We start from the raw sequence: 23,196 nt of genomic DNA on the forward strand, positions 1-23,196 counted from the left end.
CTGCTGCATCAGAGCATCAGCAGCTCAAACCAAAGACAGACGCTGAGACTGACCCTGAAGCTTCTAGACCCACAAGATGAAGACCGCTGTGATTGGATTTGTGGCCTGCCTGTTTCTCCTCTGTGCTCAAGGTACTTTGAGTTTTTTTTAGAATAATTGAGTAAGTGTGTGGTGGGAAAAAGAATAGCTTGCATGTATGAAATGTCACACTTTTGGGTTGTTTGTTTTTCTGACTGACAGAAGATCAGGATGCAATGAGACCATGCTTCTTCCTTTCTTCCACAGCTCAGCCAGCCAACAGGTCCAATAAATGCAAGTGTTCCAGCAGCTTCCTGAACAGGGTCCGACTGCAGAGCATCCTCACAGAGCCTGTTGTTTACCACCCAAGTACCTTCTGCCCCCGCACTGAGATCATGTAAGTTCTGTTTTACTTTCTGAGTGATGCAAAGCTCGGGTAAACCCACTCTGCACTGTTCATCCCTAATGTGGGTCCTTTGTTGTTTTTTTCTTTCCTCTAGTGTTACACTGGGAAACAAGGAAAAGTGTGTGGATCCAAAGTCACGAATTGGACAGCTTATCTTGAATCTGAAGAACAGGTAAGATCAAGTGAAATGCTCCGTCTCTGAGGAGATTCTGTGAAATTATTCAATGGGGTATGTTTCAGAAATCTGCTGTGTCGTCCTAACAGTCTGGTCTTTGTTTCAGGTCCAGAAAAACTGGAGCTGTGTACACAACAATGGTTCCAGCTCACACTTCCACTTCAGGCTCAACACAGCAGGCGACATCCAGACTGTAGAACTCAGTTCTGAAAGCTGAAGGTGCCGAGCACCAACTCTGCTTTTCTGTTTCACAATAACACCACTCTAAATGCAGCAAATGTAGAAAATACCCAGTGATTATGATGGCCAGTTTCTTTACCTTCTGTATACTTTATTATTCCTTGTTAAAAAGTCTTTATATAGAGATACAACTGTACAGTTTTTATATACTCTACAGCTTTTAGAAATTAGTTTTCTACTATGGGAAATAAAAACAACCTCATACTTTTTGTGTCAACTCTTTTTGCACTCCTCATGTTGAATGTGTTTTCAGCTGGAGTGGAACTGAGCTGCAAGGCCTCCAACGCTACTTGCAGCTTTAATTAAAATGTTATCGTTTTTAAGAAGTGACGGAGAGCAGAATGTCACACTGAGATCAAAGCAATGCAGTTTATAATTAGATCAATGATCTATTTGCTGAGGCATTCGAGGTCCAGTGAACATGCAGTAACAGCAGATGTTGCAAGACGTTCATTGCGCGTACTGTTTATACACATTACTTACTGTAAGTATTGGTTTCTTGAGTTTTACGTTTAAAAATTGACTTGTAAAAGCATTCCTGAATTTATTTTATAATTTTTTGTATTATTTTTGGATTTCAGTCTTTTAAATATCTGAATGTACAAATAAATATATTTTTCTGTCTGTCCGGATCCATCATTTTCAAATATTAATCAGATATTATGATCAGTTATACAGTAACTGAGTAATTTCTTGGACAGACACTTTTTACCTTTACTTGAGTAAACGTATATTGAAATAGTGCTACTCTTAGTTGAGTAGAACTTTTGAGTAGTCTACCAACCTCTGATCAGCAGCAACCAGTCATGAATTTTCAACCAAGACAACAAAAATAAGAATTAAAAGACTGTAACATAAGGGCAAATATACAGCATAAGAAAAAAAATGTAGTTATTAGACAGGTGTCCAACAAGGATCATTTTCTGAGTCTTCATGCTAAATAATTTCTAAAAAGTACAAAATCTACCTGAATAATTGCACATAAAAACAATAAAATGCAAGAGTATGGAAGAAAATGTAGAGTGTAGTTGGTCATAAAGTCTAAAAGCTGCTGGAAGGATGCATCAGTCTGTCAGTAGATGGCGCTGCATCAGTAAACTCCTTTAAATCCAGAATGAGAAAAACTCCTTCCCAGGTTCATGGGAAACAGTTTCTTTTTAAAGGTAACTGCTGAGGTTCTGACATCGTCTTAGCACACCTGAATACCACAGCTGCAACCTGACAAAACTGCAGCATTTGTAAAATAGTTAATGAATGTTAATGCTTATTAATTAAAAAAATAATTACTTTCTCTCTTTTTCAATAGCAGTATGAACTTCAGACCTAGCTTTGGCTAAATAAACATTGACACATTTATGTTTTGCCGTTTCTGTCATACCCCCTCCACCCCCACAGTTTCTTGGAAACACATCTGCTGGAGGAAAAACGAGAACAGAAAGTAAGATGAACTCAGTGAAAAAGCAAAACAGTTGTGTCAATTTTTCTTATGGCTCTGACACTTTAATCACCTGATAATAAAACAACAACCGGCTGTTATTTTGGATTAAAATAAAAAGTAAAACAAAGCAACTTCAGTCACCTACTTCTGAAATTCTTTCAAAAGGTAAATTACATGTTGAAGGAAGAAGACTGAAATGTTTTTTTCACAAGTCCCCTTAGTATTTTTCTAGGAGCAAAATATATTTTATCTTAATCAGCTGACTGCTTTGCTCTGTTTGCAAGGAAGAGCTAAATAGTTTTATCAGACATGTCAGATAAGAGGAAATATAACATAAATCTTTCATATAGTTTTGCATAAATTACACTGTACAATTGATATTCCTGTCTCTTTACATGCCCATCTCTAGGCATGTATTATAAAGTTGACTGACAATGAGATTCTCTAAAATTCCTGCCAAATGGACAAAAAAAACTTGTAAGGGGAAAAAAAAGGGATTTTTATTTAACTTAACTGAGTTTCTTTTAACTCTGAGGAAACTTTACACCATTATACTCCCAGTCAAGCAGTGTCAGAGAGAATGAGGTTCTGGTGACACAAAGTGAGAACAGCAGCCAGATATAAAACTGATGAATGTCTTGTTTGGAGTCTTTTATTTAGTCATTAGTGAATACAAAACTGCAAAACCAACCATGTCAGTAATCCACAGTGTAAGAGAGTACAATGAGATTCTGACATCACATCCAGTTGGATATGGTTCAGAACCATTTCTAAAAATCATTCACATTTTTTATAAAAGAATCATCAAACAGGAGTAAATATTAGAATACCAACAGAGTGAGAATCAGTACACAATCCAACATGCTTAACATCAGCATTTTCTTAGTAGATAAAAGACGCATTTAATACTTTGTCTCGGAACACAGTTTGGAGTCTGGCCATCTTTTACACGATGGTTAAAAAGTTGAGCATTCCTCACAACTGTAGCCCCTTTCCAGTCATAATTTCAATCTGTAATCTAGCAGCTCTGCCTGGTCAGATTAACAGAGAGGTTAGGGGACATGCTGTGCTGTTGATATTGCTCCACCAATGATTTGACTCAGCAAAGCCATAATGGTGATGTGACAGTATACCACGCCCCTTTGGTTCAGACTGCTCTGAAAGCATCACTGATCCATGATCCTGCCAGGCTGACCTGCAGCTGATCTGTGAATGGGGAGGGGAGTTGTGATTATTACAAAACTCTGATCTGAAAGAGGTTCCAACTGATCTATGTGGCACATGAGACTTTTAGTTTACTCACCTCCAAAACATACAAATCCATCAAGAAATAGCCATCAACACTGACAACACCAACAGAAAAGATTAAGTAGATGAAGTCTGAAAAGCATTCAGATTAAAAATGTAACAGTCTCACCACCACAGATATGACTAAGCCTTGGTAAAATAAAACTTTCTAAACTGTAACTTAACCTCCTCTAAATAAATCAATATATTAAATCTGATAAAGTTGGCTGAAGGTTATGTAGGTTAAATGTATATGTGTTGTATATAAGTGTGGCTGCAGGCCCAACATGCCTGTGTGGGCCTGTCAAAGGAGGAAGTCTCTGCTAATTCTGCCAGTTTTGCAAACAGCAGCAAACTGAAATACTGATCAAGCCTAAGCATGTTGGCTTTGGACCAACCATTAGCTGCTGGCATCACATTTCTTAAAGAGAAATCACATGGACACACACATGCATGCATCCTCTGACATGCTCAGACTGAACAAATGGGACTTCCTGTTTGGAAAGTCCCTGAAGAGAGTGAGATGTGTGTGAGCTGGACCGCTCAGCGCCTCCAGTGAGAGTCCACAGGACATTCAGAGGTCAGTGCTGCTTCCTGTCTGACTCACTGGAGTCAGACAGGAAGCAGCACTGTTAGTAACAGATATGTTAGCAACATTTCTGTGCCAACGGGTAGTTAGCCAACAGGTACAGATATTAAGTACCTGTTGGCACTTGGGTCTGCCAACAGGTACTGGTCACATCATCACCAGATCTGGTCAGAGCAGATCAGATCAGAACAGATCAGGTAAGGACCTGAAGGACTCCAGCAGGGGGCTGGTTAACACCAGCAGACCCTGCATCCAGAACCAACCAGGCCAAAGCGGTTTCTTTGGCCCAGTTAGTTTGGAACCTCAAGGCCGAGTCAGGACCGGACGGCCGAGTCGGACCCCAATGAAGGAGTCAGACTCTGAAGGTGGAGTTGGGACCCAGCAGCAAGTCGGACCCTGAGTCTGTCCCTAAAAGCCTAGTTGGACCCTGACAGCCCAGTCGGCAGGCAGCAGGCGGGACGCGGCCATCGGGACAGACCCTGACAGTTAAGTTGGGAGTGTGTTGGTCCCTACTGACCTGTCTGCAGTGGGTCGGCATGGTCTCCCTGTGCATACATGTTCTCACTGGGTACTCCAGGTTCCTCCCAATGTCTAAACACAAAACACTCTCAACTTTCCTCCGGTGTGCGTGCGTGCTTGCATGGGAATGTGTGTAAGTTCCTTTGTCTGTGTTGTCCAGTGACAACCTGATGACCAGTCCATCTTTCAGGCTGGGATGGCTTTTAATTATCTGGGTTTGATTTATGGGACTATTAGCACCACTATCCCTATATACAACACACAATACACACATCACCCGGCAAAATTAACAGCTGTGACTCTCAAAAGTTTACACGCTCCTGTTAAAAAGTTAAAATATCAAAATGAAACCATGATAAATTGTTTCAAAACCTTTTACATCTTCAATGTGACATAAGGCCTCTATAATGTAAATGTTATCTTGGTGGGGACAGGGATGGGAGTGGGGGGAATATAAAACTTAAAAAAGGACAAATAACCTAACATAAGTGGACACACGCTGATCTAATTCTTTTAATCCAACAGATGATGCGGTAGGACGACTCCTACCGCATCATCCAGTCTGCGGTAGGAGTCTCTACAGCAGCCACATCTTCACTTAGCAGTATTTACCTTGAGAGCCTGAATCTGAACTCAGTCAGATCCAAAACGTTCTGTGTCTGATAGTTTACACTTCAGTTGATCTGGATCTTGGACTCACAGCGGGGAATCTTGGCAGGAGAGACCTGAAGTTTTGGGTAAAGGTTGACCTTTTCAAAAATCCCAAAAGCAACCCCACAGTATGATGCTGCCACCTCCATGCTTCACTGGTGTTCTTTTGGTGATGCTCTCTGTCCATGGAAAATTCAAAAGACAGCTGAAGTCACAACATACAGCTCCAGTAGGGAGCTTCAGGTAAATGACGCAAATGTCAGGACACTCCTGCTAGGACAGCTGAGCTGCATCAGGTTCATCAGATCATGTCAGTGTTGTTTGGTGGATCAAAAGGTGCACAAAACAAACATTTAGTTTAACAAGGTGCACACTTACAACCAAGCTACTGAAGAGTTCTCCACTAACTGATGTATGTTTACCATTGAATTGTACAGTATGTATGTCTCATAGTGGTGGAAACAGTTTTATCATTATCTTTTTATATATGTGTTGATATAAATGTAAAACACTGTCAATTCCACAGGACTGTGTATATTTTGATATCCACAATAATTTCCACTTAGAGTGCACATAAGTTCATATAACATTGGATTTGCATGATTTCTTGAGTAAAAGGCCAAGTCATGTGCCAGTCTAGCACAGATATTAGCTGTGGATATGTCAGATGTGAGGATTCTGGGTTAGTCTGGCTGCCTGCAGAGGGCTGAGTGTGTCCTGAGGCGAGCTGCATGGTTCCTTTCCTCTGGATGCAGCTGGGTTTATGAGTTAGCCAGCAGCTGGCCAGGCGGACGCAGGAACACCACCATCACTGTGATGTTATCGCTGGACCCTGCCGCCTTGGCATCACCTACCAATCTCTCAGCAACTCTGTGTCCCACTCCATCTTCAGCATGTTCTGGTGGAAGACTCCCTCCAGTCTCAGAGTCATCAGCACCCCGGAGCGCCTCAGCAACCAGATCTGGGACCTCGGAAGGTTTGATGGCATCAAAGAAGCCATCACACGCCAGCAGCACATAGTCCTCGTCCCCTGACAGCTGGATGGTTGAAGAATCAGCGTCCCCAGACACATACGGCTTCTGGTCGAAGTCGCCTGGATTTAGGGATGTGAATGGGATTAGCAGGTCGGAGCAAACTCACAGCAGATCAGGCAGACAGAAAAGCCTCTTCACTAAGGAAGCTTTCAGTTGCTCTCTTTGTTTCCCACACAGAGCCTCTTCAGGCTTCTTCAGCAAAGAAAACTGGAGCAGTTCATTCTGAGGCTGGAATAGCTCAGCAGTGCCACCTCCTGGTTATTATTAACGTTTTTAGAATTAATGCATCGTTAATTGTTTGAAGGTGTTGTTCACTCCACTTTAACACTTCAGTTGCTGTTTAATTTGAAGTTATTTCTGTCTGAACTGCCCAAGTCCCAAATTGTTAAAGAGGAATACTTATAAAAATATACATAGTTTTACATCTTAAATAGCAATTTTGTTGTTTATATCTCAGATAAAGACTTGATTCTAAATAGAAAGTTAAAGGATAGTTCAGACTTTTTGCTGTGAGATTCTGTGACGTCATTATTAGCAACTGTTCTACCTGATGTAAAAAAATGTCATTTTACTGCGAGCATGTTGGAAAGAAAATCCTTTTTCAGAGTGTTGAATGCCAACACATCATCTGTTTAATCTGACTTTTAAAACAACTCGAGATGACAAATTTCAGATCATTGGGATTTAACACTATGTTAACAGAGATTAACAGTCTACTGTTTCACAGCAGAGCGTTGCTGCTGCATGTTAAGCCGAGTAATGTCTGTATTCCTGTGTGAAGCTCGGTTAGCTGAGGTTTCCGGCTGCATCAATCCACTAAACCAGATACAAACCGTCAGGAAAAACTGGGTTAACTTTTGTGCCAGCGGTGCAGCTACATTGAAAAAGTTTTGTTGCTGTACTTTTCTAGGTCTCATTTGAGGACTCGTGAGTAGTTCATTCATCAAGATTTCTTATTATCTTTATGTTCAACAAATCACAACAAACAGTGTGGAAAAAACAACCAATCAGAGCCAAGAGGAGAGTTCATGAGTATGACGACATGTCCCTTTCTAAGGTTAACTGAATGAATGATGCTGGAAGTATTTTTGGGCTCAGGAGTTTCAGAGTCTCTGTAAAATCTGTTCATGAGATGCAAGGATGCTTTGGTTTTCTACCTTTGGCAAGTTTTCAACTTGGTATTTGGGCCTGGTTGTTTAAAAAAGGCCTTCATTTCAGACATCAGTGTTCTCACTAACATGTAGCTGCAGGAGAACAGCAGGTTTTACCTACTTAATGATTTTGATTCTTTTTATCACCTATCAAATAAAAATTGACTTTTAGTTATAAGGTTCCTAATGAACAAAAATATGCAACAAAATAAAAATATTAAATATTGCAAAGGGTACGTTTTCAACAACATAGTCACAACCATAGCTAAAGCTTTTTCTAAGTGTATTGTAGCTTGGCACAATTCCGTGTTCTCCGTTCTGATTGGTTGAGGATGTCTTACCAATGGCTCTGGAGACAGCATAGGTGCCATTAACTCGCCAGCAACCCATGAAGGTGATACAACCCCCAAGATCTTCTATTCTCTGTTTTTCATCCTATAAAACAGAGAACAAAAATAACATGAACATCTGACTCCTGATTACTGCTGGATCAGCAGTAATGTGCTTTGATCCCAAACAGTTCAGAAAAAAACAATGAGAAAATGTCGCCATTCAATGAGGCTTGAATGGCGTCTTTAGTTTATTCAGAAGTAAACACCTCGTCAATAATCAAATTGTGTTTTCCTGATGATGAAAATACTAAACATTGCAAGTTATTTTGTTTAATAAGATTACAGAGAAACCACCAACTTAATTTAATGATGATGTGTTTTGAAAATGAGCTGGTAGAATCTTTGTCAAGTTATGTCAACTCTAGTTTATTTGTATAGTGTATTTCAGCAACAAGGCAGTTTAAGGTTCTTTACATCATAAAAACACAAAATACAAAGTCATAGAACACAATTGCAATTGAAACATTACATTTTGTCAAGTGCCATTGTTACACATCAGACTGTTGATAATGTTTCTGATGTTTCAAAGCAATCCCAAACAGGTGGGGTTTTAGTCTAGATTTAAAGTTCTTTTTAAATGGAAGGTTAATTGTGTTGACCTTTGGTAGCTTCATGTGGCACACGAGTCCTGCTAAAGGAGATATTATTATTAAATACACAAACAAAATTAAAAGCTAAATAGTGGAGTCATATCTATTAAAATGTGGTGAATCAAAAGTTAGCATAGCTGACATCTGAAAGTAACAATTGTCTCCTGTGAATGTTTCAAAAACTTTGCATCTCGGTTTTGACTAAGGAGATGCATGTTGACTGATTCTTCTCTAGATATTAGGGACGCCAAGGCAGGTAGAACAGGTTCCAGCAGTGACCAATTCCAGGCCAGAAAAGGCAAAGTTCTAACACTCAGGAGTTACACATAATTGTTGGTTCCATAACCATTTCCTGCCCTAAACAGATTCATACATAGAATAATCCATAGCATGCCATAATTGGTGGATGTTCTAATTAAATACTACATCATTATCAACATACATCGTCTGGGCACCATTCAGAACAATCTACACTGAGGGAGCCATCTTCTTTGTGCGCCTGCTGGTGTGAGGAGGCAGACAGATAAACTGGCCAGTTATCAGCTGAAGTCCTGTCTGGTCTGACCCTACTGGTCGTTATTATCTAAACAACAGAGTCACAGATGATTTTCTACACATTTCTGTTCTTTTAAACTAGCACTTAGCTTAAAGTGCTAGTGGTAGTTTAAAGGGGACTTGGACCAGGCATCCAGGACCCACTTCTGAATGATAACTTTCCTACCTCAACACCTCAAAAAGGGGATTTAATAACCAATATATTCATAAATCTAATAAATGTTGTTTAGATGTGGAACTACATGCTCTGTGTTTGTGTAGAAAACACATAGCTCAGTGAAAATGTGAGAGGAATTCAAAGACTTCTAAGGTCACTGTTGTTAGGAAGAGTGAAAAATAAATTCCTAATTGTTTCAAATTTAAAACCTGACTGATTCAGTGTTATTTAACTATATGACAACCAGAAACAGGCTGAGATAGTGTCAGTGACTTTGTCTCAGACATCATTGTTGGATCTGTCCCACATCCCATATTTGGAATATGAGCTCTTGCCTTCTTGAAGAAGGTACATAATCCCCAAAAAAATAAACTCAGTTTTTTAAAATTCTCTTTGGTACATCATTACTATTTAAATTTTAATCAAAATTTTAAATAGTATGAAAGGTGTGCAGTAACCTGGGTAATCTGTTGTTGTTTTCGATCTGTGTGTAGTCTACGTTTTTAGCTGTTTATATGTGTTGCATGTTATTGTTAGTTTGAGCAGCAGCAACTATTCAGTGCACACCCTTGAGTCCATTATAAATTTCTCACAGGGAACAATAAAGTATATTCTATTCCATTCTATTGTACCAGTGTCATTTGTTGTTGGCAGAGCAGGAAACAAAGCAGGAAGAATTAGTAGAACAAGTACCTCTCTCTCTGGTTTGTGGGGGTCCATGAGTGTGACAACCTGTCCTTTTCTAACCAACATTGCCTGAGAGTCTCCGAGCCAAGCCACGGTCAACTGCTGGCCATGAATCAGCACGGCCACTCCTGTGCTCCCACTCCGCAGACGCTGATGACACAAAACTCCACATATAGATTCATCTGAAGCATACGGTGTGGTTCATGGAGAGAAAACAACAGCTTGTAGAACATAACTATACCTCTCTCTTGGCTTTGTGTCTGAACATGTTGTCTGTGTTCTTGAAGGCAGTTTTAAAAGCCATGCTGGTGTTACTCTGCAGTGTCTCCTGTTTGCTCAGAGTAACATGGAGATGAGTGGCAGCGTAAATGGCAGCATCCACTCCCCCGTGACCGTCGAACACAGCGTAGTAGGCCCGCTCTACTCCATCCTAGATCAGGATCACAGCCAAGCTGAGTGACAATGGAGAACACTGGCAAAGCAGTGTTTACTTTTCAGGGTGTTTACCTGAATGCCAAAGAGCTGGTTGAATTCAGTCAGCGCCACATGCTTGTCCTCCATCTTCCTCCTTGTGTTCTTGATAGCATGAACAGAACACTGAAAGCTGGGAGGAGGTAGGGAGGAGGGGAGCTCCTGGTTCCATCTGAGTGCTACACCTATCAGATGGTTCAGGAAGAGCCGCTGGACTGCTTCCGACTCGAGCACTGGAAGTAGAGCAGAGCCAAAAATAAAAATTTGAATAAATAGCAGCAAACAAATATATTAGTAATTGATTATCCTATCAATTATTATGTAGATTAATCGATTAATCGGATAAAAAAAATTTGACTGCAGATTTTTCATTTACCCAAACAAGTCTTTTCATACAGTATTAGAAATGCAGATAAACAAATAATTGTTTTTAAATAAGACAATAAACATTTTCCAACCTAAAATAAAAAAACACAAAAAACAATGTGAATTCTTCACCTTTTGTATCAAGGGATGCATCTGCAGCTAAAAAAAAATCTTCCAATATTGACATGTGAAAGCTCAGGCCTTTCTGCTCAACTTAACATCAACTCGACTTACATTGTGGGACTAATCTGGTCATTAATTACTGGCTCATAATTGGAAAGTAAAAGATGCTTAATAGGAGATGGTTTTTTTACACAATTTGAACCACGTAAATCAAACAATTCCAATTGGGAGGTTTTGGATAGAACACATTTACATGCAAGTAGGGTTTTTCATCTTAAAACCAAAATGTATATACCTTTCGTGTAGTTTTGACTTACTTACTGCCCTGAGTATGTTGTTCTTTCACCAAATGGCATTTATTTTTTGAGTCTTTATATTACAGCCAGACAATGATTAATCTGACTAATTGCTTCAGTCCTAAAATAATACCCCATTCTTATTTTTGCTACATGTAACAGGCAACTAAAAAAACAACTTACAGACAACTTTTTCCTCATCTTCCAGGTATGCCTGAGCTTCCTGTGGAGAGTGAAACGGAGACAGGTCGTCCTTCAGAAGCTGGGTGACCGCTGCTTGGCAGAGGAGGACCCTGAGGCCTGAGGGAGCTCCCCTGAATCACACAGATATGCACATTCAGATCAAGTTCTGAACTTGGGCAGCAAACAGCTGGGCAGATAGATGGACATAAAGCCCAGAATAGAAATGTTTGCTCCAGAAAGATCTAGACCCTGAAGAAGTTTCATCAATAAGAAGCAGCAGGTAAAGTCAACAGTGAAATAAGTCATCTAACACTCCTGGCCCTTTACAAAATGCCATATCTTCGAAAAGAAAACCGAGTTTAGGAAGCAGGAAACTGGTGAAACAATGGTGTTTCTGTAGACAGGATATAAGTTCTTCCTGACAGGATAAAGTGGAAAACATGTCAGCATGTCAGAAAGCACATGAGCTTGTGATACATTTTCTAAATTTTATATACTTATTTTACTCATTGTTTTCCAACTAAGGACTAATCAGTTGCACTGCTATCAACAAGCAGCACCTCTTCAGTGTGAAAATTCTTATTCCTTAAAGACGACTTAAAAGTTGGCTTCACTTCCACAGATGGAGGCAACATATGCTACTGCTGCCACAAGATGGCATCAAGACACTATCTTGTGGTGGTGCAGGGGCAAAGCACGACCCGCATATTGAGGCCTTAGTCCTCATGCCAGTGGTTGAAGGTTCGATTCCTGGCCTGGTGACACTTTCTGCATGTCTTCCCCCTCTTTCCTGTTGACCTACTTTCAAATAAAGGCTACTAGAGCCAACAAAATATAAAAAAGACACCATCTTGTTTGGCGTTGGCCAATCTTTTTCAAAGGAGGGATTAGTGAGAGACCCTACCAGCAAAGAAAACATTCAGGCTAAGGTGGTGCTGCTGGGTCATTCCGTTCATTACTGATCTCACCTGGTTTCATAAACTAACCTCAATAATCAAATAAATGAAAACTAAGGAACTCAACCAGAGTTTCTTTTTTGATTCTCCAATCCAAAGACAGAAAAAGAAGGTTGGTTGGAATGATGGAATGAAAAAACAAAAACTAAAAATCACTGGGATCCATTGAATAAATTTCACAAGTATTCTTAAACATATTTAGTTTCTTTTATTCATTTTGTTTCAGCCACAATATTATTCATATTAGCATTCAATAAAGGTTCTATGCATATGGCAATTTATGCAAATTAGGTGATGATACTATTTAGCAAATTTTAGCTATTTATAGGACAGCCAATAAGCAATCAAGAAAAGGTAACTTTATTCGTGAAGTATATTTATACACAAGTAGGGCTAATTAATCATTATTCTATTGATCAGATAAACAAATTGGCACATTCTGCAGATTTATCAATTAACCACTTCAGCCTTGTCTATGCAATATTAGAAATACACTAAAAGATGCAAATAAACAAATAAATCATTTTTAAGACAATAAAATAAACATTTTAATACCTAAAATGCAATAACATTGATCCTTTAGTGAACACTTGATCATTTGGAGCAAAGAATGGATCTACAACTAAAAGAACACTTTTAGCATCAACATGTGAAGAACTCAGGCCTTTCTGTTGGCTGATTATCAATACAGTGTAGGGTTGATCTGTTGACTAGTTCTTAGATTAATCATTTAATAATTGAATAGTGAAAGGTGCATAATAGGAGTTTTTTTGTTTTTGTTTTCAAGAATTTGAACCAGGTGAAGCTAAAACTTGTTACATGAAGAGTTTCGGGACGAAAACAGAGCACTTTTTTATCATAATGAAAAATGTATACATATTTGTAAAGCTTAGGTTTAATTACTGCTCTGAGTTCAGTAGTAATTAAAAGGCTATTTGTTCAGCAAATGGCCTTGTTTTGAGTCTGTACTCTCCAGCTAACCATTACTCAATTAATAAAATAGTTGACGATTATTTTAATAGTTGGTTCATCATGATTGTCTTAGCACTATACACAAGTTAATCCAAAGTTACTCAAAGAACATCAAAGGAAAGTATTAATGAAACGTGATAAAATACAGAAATTGAAACTAATTCAAATGGAACATTAGCTAATTCTATCCTCAAAAGCTGCAGTAAAAGAACAAAACAAATGGAGCTGTAAACAATAGTTAGAGTTGCTAGCCTAGGAGTGATTTAGCCTAGCTAAAGAATCAGAATCAGAATTCCTCTTAATGTCATTCTACACAAATAAATCACAACGAAATTTAAAAAAACAGCAATTCTCCAAGAAACATCCTGAACAACTAAGATGTTAAGAATAAATAAATAAATAAATGCTCCAGTTTCATCTCCAGTCTGTATGCAGCCTCATCTCCTCTAGATATAAGCTCCACCACAGTGGTATCATCAGCAAACTTCATGACGGTGCTGTTTGGGTGGGTGGAGCTACAGTCATAATTGTAGAGGGTACATAGTAGGGAGCTTAGCACACAGCCTTGTTGAGAGCTGGTGCTGGTGCTCAGTGCTGAGGGCAGGTGGGATCCTACTCTCATCCTCTGGAGCTGTCTGTCAGGAAGTCCATGATCCAGCAGCAGATGTTGTGGGGAAGATCCGGGTTCACCAGTTTCCTCACCAGTCTGCTCAGACTAAAAGTCTCAAAAGTCGAGCTGAAGTCCAGGAAGAGGGGCCTAACACAGCTCCTTTACTGTTCCACGTGTGTCAATGTGGTGTGCAGAGCAGAAATGATGGCATCCTCTGTAGAGCAGTTGGTTCTGTATGTAAACTGGTGGGGTCTAGTGTGGATGGCAGACGTGAAGTGATATGACTCTGAACCTGTTTCTCAAAAGCACTGCACGATAATGGGGGTTGGTGCCACCGGCCGGTAGTCATTGAGACTGCTAATGTTCGTTTTTGGAAGAAGGATGATGGAAGACTTTAAAGCATGGTGGGATGGAGCATTGGGTCTCTCCCTCAGCAGTTCTTTGACCTCTTTGTTCATTCAGGCCTTCTGGTTGGGAAACACCAATGCAAGCTCTCTGAATATTTTGGTTCGTCAAATGGAGAAACTAAAAACAACCAGAGATTTTCCATCTTCAACCTCTTTAACAGTCGAGAAACTGATAAACTGTCTGTCCAAGCTGATAACATAAGGCATGTTCTCTGCCAGCTCTGCTGATGGCAAATGTTTCTGAGGTTTAGAGAAGTTAACACTTGAATTTTTCCTTTGCAGGACAATAAAAGCTATTTCTAATAAATCTAACAATCTCTCTTTACCTTAAACCCAAAATATAAAAAAAAAAGCCGGCCAGCATTTCCAAATCAAACAGAGGTTAAAAGTTAAAACAAACAATACAGACCAGCTTCGTAGTATTCTGTTCAGCCTTCCTGTTAGCTGCTGAAAAGTCTGAATCTTTCTCAAAAAGGAAAAGCATACATCACGTCACTTTATATTCTGACTGTTTACATAGCATAAGTAGCTTTTCTTTTAGAACAGTAGTGGCTTCCACAAGCAGAGTTAACAGTGGATCATTAATGAGCAGTGCAAGGGAGAGCTGCTAAAGTATGTGAAGAATGCAACACACAGACATGTACATGTAGGACTGGTGGATAAAGGATAAAGGATTTTTTTTAAAAAAGCTCAGGGAATCTAACAATCTCTGTCTAACCAGGTGTGTGATGTGTAGGCTGAAGTGTATTTAACAAACATTTAAAAATGAAAGCTAGCTTTTAAAGACATGGGAAATGTCATCCTAAGAGGTTTGAGAGATAAAGTTTTTAAAGGGTATTCATAACTTGGTGTGGTGTAGTGTCATGGTGGATGAATGCTACAAGCAAGAGCAGATTTGGATGTGATTTCACTAGTATTGACATATGAGGCAAAGTCAGGAATTTTGAGTATTTATGAATGCTGATAAATACTTCAGGAAATGGGAGGTTTGTTCAAAAAACTTGGATAGTCCTCTTGAAACCATTCTTCAAGAGGAGTGTAAGGGGTTATGGTGCCTATTACCCACAGTGAAAATGCAAGAGGTGTGGTACACCCTGGACAGGACCCAGTGCAGCCCCTATTAGAGACAGCGGTACCAAATAAAGAAACACGACTTGTGCTTCTGTGCTTTGATCACATCTTAAAGGCAAGACTCAGGTCCTCCCAGTGGCTTCCTACAGCAGCATGCATGCAAGCTCCAAAACTGTTTCTATATATTATGTTGAAGGTAGCAAAGCTAAATTCCCCAGCTGGCATGTGTAACAACCAGCAGGTATTGAGGTCCAAGCCAAAAGAATGAATGAAGTGTATATTAGAGGTGTGCCGATCGATCGGTCACCGATCATAATCGGGCCGATTTTCGTGAAAAAGTGCATGATCGGTGATCGGCGATCATTGTCTCTTTTACCGATACCGATCACCTACTTCTCATTTCGCAGCCTGCCTGTGCAGCTGGTCTCCTCTTTCCTTCACTCTGCGCAAACGCGCAACAACAAATCTTAAGCGATGTGCAATTATAACGCACTGAGTGAATGGGGAAGTTTGCTGCGTGTTGCTGCGGAAAATTGAAGCACGTCAAAATGCATCAACACAACGAAGCTAATACGACATAAAAACAGTGCCATACTTGACGGAGTTTGGCTACATCGAGGCTCACTGCAGTAAAAAAGACAAACGGAGGATCAGATAGCAGGTAAAGCAGCGCACAGCTACAAACACTCACCCGGATTAGCATGATGGTCAGAAAGCTAAACAAATAACCTGGAAAATTATTTTAAGTCTTCGAGCTGCGATGTAAGACGCTGGCTCTGCTCTCGATGTTGAACCGCTGCTACGCTACAGGTAGTAATATTTCACAGACTGAGCGCCGCTTCTGCTCTACCTGGTAGTGACTCTCACACCGAACCTGCTTAAAGCTGCAGCATCTAACTTAAAAAAAAAAAAAAAACATTTTACATACGTATTAAAACTTTCGCTGTCCTAACATGAGACAGATAATCTCTGAAAAAATAATTGATCTCCTCCCTGATCTGCATAATTACTCCGCTCAGTCAGAAACAGCCAATCAGAGCTAGCAGTAATCAGCTAGCCGCCATGCTATCAGGAAGTTTTCATTCAGTAACTCTGGATTGTTTATTGTAATGGAACCTGTTTTTGCCTTTGAATGTTAAGTTTTATACTTGAATTTTTTTGGCAATGTTGAGAGGTTTTATTTTGGCTCATTGCATTATTTAGCCTCTTCAGAGCCTTCATATGTTATCAGTCTGTTAAAGATAGTATTATCAATAGCAGTACAATTTGCACAATGCCTGTTTTGTTTAGTTTTCTTCTTGAAAAAAATTATTAAAAACAAGTTTTTGTCTAAATTAAGGTGAATTCATGGTTCCTTTTTCCACATAATGTAACCGGTAGTGTTTATGATAAAAAAAATAAATAAAATAATAATAATAATTATGTGATCGGTATCGGTGATCGGTATCGGTGTATCGGCCCTCATGGGTGATCGGTATCGGTATCGGCAGGAAAAAACCTGATCGGCACATCCCTAGTGTATATCCATACCGAGCAGCCAGCAGCCTCTGGCCCAGCTCCAGGCTCTCTCCTTGCAGCTCCTCCAGTGAGACTCTCCGACTCAGGGAGCTGACCGGCAGAGGAGCGTCTTCTTTCAGAGCAGCAGGGAATTCCTCCACAAGCTTCTTCAGGAAGCACTGGGCCTCCTCCTCCTCCATTCCAGCCACTTGGGATCTCTGCAGACTGCAATCTGATGAACAGCTGATAAAAAAAATTACTTTATTGAACATGTTTAGGTCAAAGATATGTAGACATTCATCATATATTAAAACAAAAAGTTGTTTTTTCATTGCCAAATATATGATGACAGTTAAGTAGGAAATAGCCAAATGTATGCTTCAGTTCAGTGACGATAGTAACTCAAAATGTAAGGATTTATTAATCGTGTATTATTAAAATAGATTATTATTTTTACAAGTAAATTACACAATTATATAAGCACGTACACAGGTGGAAACATGGCTTTAATCATAAATTAAGCATAAACTGAAATATGAATACAAAACAAACCATATCTGTGTCAAATGTAATGTAGAAAAAAAACATGGTTATTACTGTGATGTTACAAATTAATAATTTCACTAAAATGATCCAACAACATATATATTAGTTAAACTGGCGAATCTATGTTACAAACTCCAGCAAAAATTGTCCAACCCAGGTTTTCCCAAATTAAAGATGGGAAATAAATTGGGATGGGGAAACGGTCCTGCATTGTTCATTAGAGCAGCAGGGCTGAGCTCAAATCATTTCAGCTTGATGTCTCTCTATTAGAGCTTAATCTTCAGAAACGCCCGTTTCCTGGGAAGATTCTGTGATATGACAAAAACTTGATAAACAACTTTCAAGCATTTTTGTGGAGCAGATCAATTGCCGAAGTGGCTCATATTGCTGAACAAAAATAAATTACAACCAAGTCGGTATGCAGGAACAGGAAGTCGTGTTGCTTTTTTTTTTTTTTACTGTTAAACACAAGCTTCCGTAAATTACCCAGCAGAGACCCAGCCAACACCTTTCAAAGTGAGCAAGATGCTATCCCGTATCGGAAATCAGTTTTGAAAAACTTAAAGTGTCCTTAGAAAACAACAAAGGAAAGCCTTCGAACGCGTCCTTAAGTTCTCGCTGTGGTTATCAGGTGAGCCTAGCTCACAAAGCGAACAACTAAAAATGGATAAGTAACGGTATAGTTGAATCTGCCTTAGAAAGAGAAGAAAGCTGGAGAAACTCGGCGAGCGGAATACGGACACCTTAGAATGCTTCTTTAAACATATGGTTGGTCATGTTCACACAGAATTGTGTCGTCAGAAGCTAAAAACTAGAATGGGTGCAGAAATGCTCATTTTAACCCAAGCAAAAAGTTGTGTTCTCGTCTTACCCTGAGATAGAAACAGTTCCTTTGTAGAATAGTGGTACAGAAACACGCCCTTCAGTTACACAAAGACGAGAGGAGATGCATTTACCACGTAGTCTACTTCCACTACCCGCAGGGACGATGAAAACAACGTCTGAACTGAGCGAGTACTATCCATGGTGTTTACAGATCTGCAAAAAAAAAAAAAAGCTCCGCTTTACGTTGGACGCTTCTGCTGAGAAGGACCTTGTTGCAGCAAACAGTAAGGGGTGGGGACAGACCACATGGCAGACTAACACCATATTTGGAAATGGGACCATTGCACTCCGGAACTGAAGGTGGCGCTATTTTCTATATTATCCGCTGCCTCCCGTTTTCATTTTCTTTTGAAATCTGTGATATATTCACCTGTAGGAAGCGGTAGTTTTTTAACTTTTCCATCTCCCCGGTTGGTATGGATACATGAGCTACAGACAAATTAAGAATACTTTAAATGGCAGGTAAAATAGATGGTAAACAGTGGTGACGTCAAAAACAATTCTGTCTCAACTGTTTGCTGAAAGAGAGTGGAGGATCGCCAGGAATATTTTAGCAAATAGCATCCATTCTTTTTTCATGAGTTTGAACCGCTGAGCTCAGGAAGGCGTTATTGTGTCTCTGACAACTAAGAACATCAATATGATGTCATTTAGTCACAGTCTAAAAACCATTAACAAAACTACGTGACAACATTTGCGTCATGCAAAGTGTTGTCATGTTACTTGTGGTAATCTGTTTTTGAGTTAGTGCCATAATCACTTAACCTGTGCAAAGGAGAAGAGGTCTGGACTGTCCTTTTTTCACAGTTCTGGAGTCAGATAAAAAAAAAAGAGAGAAAGACAGCAAATTCAAGCTGTCTGAGGTTCAGCATTATGTTTCACAGTCAGTGATGATTTCATATGCTGCTGTAGTGTGTTTGGAGCCCCATGCTCCGTGCCACGCTGCTTTGGTAATATGATTAATATAAAAGAAGACCTGAATGGGTCATGAGTGCAACTACTGTGTAGTAGAATGGGATATTAGTGCATGTTTCGGTTTTAAAAATCTGTTATTTATTGTTCTAATGTAATAATGCAGTTTTCCAATACACTGAATTTTACGTTTTCATTAGCTCTAATTAAGGCTCAATCACTTAAGCTATTCAAATCTACAACATCATCTCAATATAATCTCAGTGCTAAGCATTTCTAAAAACAGATTTGTTCAAAGAAGTTCCATGATTGATGAGGAATTTCTGAAACACTCACAGATGAGTGACTAAATAACACTTTGCAGCATGTCTGATGGTCAAATAACCTGAATATCAGATTCAAAACAGGAGATATCTATTTTGTTGAGCTCATTATTCAGCTCATTTATTTCTAACATCAATAAAAAAAGTTTTATTAATTTAAAATGTTGCTTTACTTACAGTTGTTAACCAAAATGCGATTAATCATTTACAGACCCTGCAATTAACTTGAAGAAGAATCTTCATCGAGTCTCACCACCAGGTCTAATCCATTATAATCGAAATGAACAAAAACAAACTCTTGAAATATATCATTCTGTCAAATAAATACGAGTTTCACTCCACATCAACTGTTTAGCATTTTATTAACTAGTATATTGTTGTTTTTATGCATATTTATGCTGTGACCTAACTGTTATTAAAACAACTTGTTCAATACAACAATAATGATGCAGATGAATCTAACATTTACAGAGCTAATTAATTTGCAGATATCTACTGAATGTTTACTGTCTTACTGATGAACACAATGGTTTAGAAGAGATAGTTCTCACTAATCACAGATGCCACATCTTTTTTGACTAAATAAAGATTTCCAGACGTCTGACTTCAACCCTGTGCTATTTCTTCCTGTGTGCGGGCTGAGGCACATATGCATGCGACAGTAATGTCCTCAAATTCTACAGAGTAGCTGGGTAGGGGGAAGCATGCCAAGTTTTTCCTCAGAACAGGCATCCTAAAGGTAACGGGGATGACCTCTAGTCCCAAGGCACTGTTGCACCTCCCGCCAAAGTGGTTATCCTGGCACCTGGCCTCACGGATCACCTGAGGTTCTCGGTTTAAGTCAATTTTGTCTCTGTTGACAGAATAAAAACAAGGAGAGCACAAAATATTTTTTCATCCTATGAAAGCTCTTTGCCAGGTAACTTCAATTTGCATAAAAACAGTGTCAGATGAGATCAGATACGTCTTATCTCATCTTTTATTGTTATAGTTTAAGGCCTAAGCAATTGAAAATCATGAGTCAAATGTGATCATTTCTAAAATTTTACATGCATTGTAATGTGGACATTATATTCTAAAGTCATGTCACATGACATAAACACAAAAAATAATAATCTGCTCCACTTCTCAAGGCGGCATAAAGAGAAGAATTGTGTACTGTGGAGCATAAAATGTCATCAGAATCCAAGCAAATATTTTATTTTATCTTTTTACTTCTGCTTTTCACCTCTCAGACTCCATTTTCTACCCTAATTTTTACAGTTCATGCTAGCAGCACCCCACTAGTTTTGGTGTAAAAGTGTCATAGTAAGTTAGGTTTGCCCAACTGGGGTGATGCAATACGGAAGAGAAGGGACAATATTCATTTGCATAAATACCTATTAGATTTAAAGTGAAAGATTACATTTGATCTAATCACTTACCATTACTTGTTTTAAAATATCATGTTTTGTAAATACAATGAAACCCGCTTGTGTTGAGCATATTTAAAACATAATTTTAAATAGTAATTTGAATAACCTTGCAAATAACTGTTTGTTTTACTGAAAAAAGTGAACAAACTATGACTGCTTGACCTTTTTAGTTTTTGTATAAAAACTGCCATGTTTGACTTTACTGTTCTTAAATCTAACTTTTCAAAATAAAGTTTAGTGGGTAAAATTTGCTAGATTTGTTTAATTAATCCTTTGAAACATAGACATTTTTAATGTTTCAATTACTTAACTCAGTTATGTCAACTGGTTCCACTAAACTAGTTATTTAACTTGAACATGAGAATATGAAGTTCTGTCAACAAAGTTCAAGAACTCAACAATGTTGAATAAATTGAACTAAACTGGCAGAAGTAGATTCTATTAGCATCTAGTAAATTTAACTTCACAGCATTAAATTGAACAAACTTAAGTCTGGATTTACTGAACTGAATCTATTTGTCTTTACTTTAATGATTAAGTTGAAAGTAAATGTGTAATACTCTTTACATTGAATTAACTAGGTTTAGTGAAACCAGCTGACATAACTTAGTTAAGCAAATTCAACATTTCAAATTGTAAAAATTATGCAATATCATTTCACACGTAAAACCAAGTCATCTGTGGTTTTTAGTAAATACAGAAGCAATATTTAATGCCTGCCAAATTGGGAAGGGTTCCAAACTATTTGGAATTCATTGTTTCAGAGGCAGAAAAAACAGTTGCCAAGTGTACTCAGATTCTTCAGGCTTCAGTAAACATTTTTACATTTCTGGGGATTATAGCTTCTTCCACAACTCAACAAAAGATAATACACTGTAAAAACACACTCACTGGTAAACCCAGGTTGCAAGGCTGCGTGTATTGATATCTTCGGGAAGGATAGTCATCTGGTTGTAGTTGTCTTTCAAGGTGTAGGTGCACAATGTTTCTCCAACACACTGGTTGCTCAGTGGCATGGCCACACACTGGTGGAGGATCAGCAGGCACAGCAGGAAGATACACAGCTGTTGCATATACACAACAACCAAGACTGTATGACTGTATGAATTCCAAAGGAAGAAAACAGTAACCACATCAAATTTCAACACGTGACAAATTAATTAGGCTCCAGCACCCCAGTAGCATCAGTAAAATGACCTATTAAGTAACAAACCACCCCAGTATTTGATTTGTGACAAACGATCTATAAATGTTGATCATGTCGGTTTTACTTTGAACTCATTTATAAACTGTATGTAATGCTGCCAAGATAAGTTTCATGCTCTAATCAACTGACTGGCAGAGAGGGCCAATCAGGCTCTGGAGGATACCTCTTACCCAGAGGTAATGGCTCCAACTCCTCATCTGGAAATGACAACCAACATGCTTTCACTTACACAGCAGTCTAAAAAGGAGTTCAAAAAAAGATTTCCATGTTTTCTAGAACATTTTACTAATAATTCATGAAAAAACAAAATGTGCTACAGAACAAATGAAACTGGAATGATCTGCTGTGGGGTTCCTATTTCCACATGTCACAACTGCAATTTGTCTTAAAAGACAGAACATTTGAATTCATGTTATTTAATTTACTTGTCTAGTAATTTTTATTGGATACTAATGTGAAATCATTATAATTACAATTCTCAAACAGGTACATTTCTTACCTGAAATTTTTCCATGATGTAAGCCCGACTTCTGTTTCTTTCAGATCTTTATCAGTTGTTGGCTTTGTCCTTATGCCTGGCACCAGCTTGGAACCTGTGCCTGGACCTTCCTCTATTTATATGCCATGGTCTTGTCATTATTGCTCCAAATCTAATCAGATTGGTCAAGGTATTGATGAGAACAAGTAGGCAGGACTTTACATGTTCCAAAACTTAGGACAAGATGTAACGACATATTAGTCACTATCATTGGGCTTTTTCTGTTATTAGCATTCAGCCTTGATGGTGTACCTTTATGCTAATTAAAGTTATTGAAGCATATGCTGATGAGGCCATGTAACTATGTGGAGTCCCCTTCATTCAACAGTATTTCAACCTCCTATCAAGTGTTCACTTGTGAGTCATCAGATTGTTCAGTTCTATATAGCTTCAAATTTAATTTATAATGGACATGTACACATTCACACATAAACATACACAAAACATACACAGACTTTGATATTACTAAAAGGAAAATGTCAAGGTACGCACAGTGGTACAGTAGTAGTAGCTGCAGGCTACTACTACT

General features: G+C 38.7%; 3 protein-coding genes across 3 annotated transcripts; 1 reads left to right on the forward strand and 2 right to left on the reverse strand.

The window, feature by feature from the left end:
* On the forward strand, positions 1–1,463 carry LOC106933787 (uncharacterized). The gene is made up of 4 exons (XM_015013272.2): positions 1–131; positions 286–415; positions 519–596; positions 706–1,463. Exons 1-4 carry the CDS (start codon positions 77–79, stop codon positions 794–796), a joined length of 354 nt encoding a protein of 117 aa, XP_014868758.1. The 5' UTR covers positions 1–76; the 3' UTR covers positions 797–1,463.
* A 1,450-nt stretch (positions 1,464–2,913) lies between these two features.
* On the reverse strand, positions 2,914–18,514 carry ppm1f (protein phosphatase, Mg2+/Mn2+ dependent, 1F). The gene is made up of 8 exons (XM_015013271.2): positions 18,259–18,514; positions 16,875–17,084; positions 11,329–11,459; positions 10,397–10,593; positions 10,131–10,319; positions 9,896–10,039; positions 7,850–7,943; positions 2,914–6,416 (listed from the first exon to the last, which is right to left on the reverse strand). The coding sequence occupies exons 2-8, from the start codon at positions 17,039–17,041 to the stop codon at positions 6,085–6,087; spliced, it is 1,254 nt and encodes a 417-aa protein (XP_014868757.2). The 5' UTR covers positions 17,042–17,084; positions 18,259–18,514; the 3' UTR covers positions 2,914–6,084.
* Positions 18,515–19,975: 1,461 nt separating this feature from the next.
* On the reverse strand, positions 19,976–21,998 carry LOC148157767 (uncharacterized). Its single transcript, XM_088008506.1, has 2 exons — positions 21,814–21,998; positions 19,976–20,360 (listed from the first exon to the last, which is right to left on the reverse strand). The coding sequence occupies exons 1-2, from the start codon at positions 21,993–21,995 to the stop codon at positions 20,114–20,116; spliced, it is 429 nt and encodes a 142-aa protein (XP_087864632.1). The 5' UTR covers positions 21,996–21,998; the 3' UTR covers positions 19,976–20,113.
* Between the last annotated feature and the right edge of the window lie 1,198 nt (positions 21,999–23,196).

Source organism: Poecilia mexicana, unplaced genomic scaffold (assembly GCF_051168715.1).
Source record: "Poecilia mexicana isolate PSO_F unplaced genomic scaffold, ASM5116871v1 scaffold_9, whole genome shotgun sequence".
NCBI lineage: Eukaryota > Metazoa > Chordata > Actinopteri > Cyprinodontiformes > Poeciliidae > Poecilia > Poecilia mexicana.

Bases quoted from the DNA above. Each gene is read 5' to 3' on its own strand.
- ppm1f (XM_015013271.2), bottom strand. From the start codon at position 17,041: ATGGAGGAGGAGGAGGCCCAGTGCTTCCTGAAGAAGCTTGTGGAGGAA. The intron at 11,460-16,874 runs GTATGGATATAC...TGTGTGATTCAG, and splicing joins CAGAGGCTGCTGGCTGCTCG to GGGAGCTCCCTCAGGCCTCA. The intron at 10,594-11,328 runs GTAAGTTGTTTT...CTCTACTTCCAG, and splicing joins AGATGAGGAAAAAGTTGTCT to TGCTCGAGTCGGAAGCAGTC.
- LOC106933787 (XM_015013272.2), top strand. From the start codon at position 77: ATGAAGACCGCTGTGATTGGATTTGTGGCCTGCCTGTTTCTCCTCTGT. The intron at 132-285 runs GTACTTTGAGTT...TTTCTTCCACAG, and splicing joins GTTTCTCCTCTGTGCTCAAG to CTCAGCCAGCCAACAGGTCC. The intron at 597-705 runs GTAAGATCAAGT...TCTTTGTTTCAG, and splicing joins ATCTTGAATCTGAAGAACAG to GTCCAGAAAAACTGGAGCTG.
- LOC148157767 (XM_088008506.1), bottom strand. From the start codon at position 21,995: ATGCAACAGCTGTGTATCTTCCTGCTGTGCCTGCTGATCCTCCACCAG. The intron at 20,361-21,813 runs GTGAGTGTGTTT...TTCTGTCAACAG, and splicing joins CTTGCAACCTGGGTTTACCA to AGACAAAATTGACTTAAACC.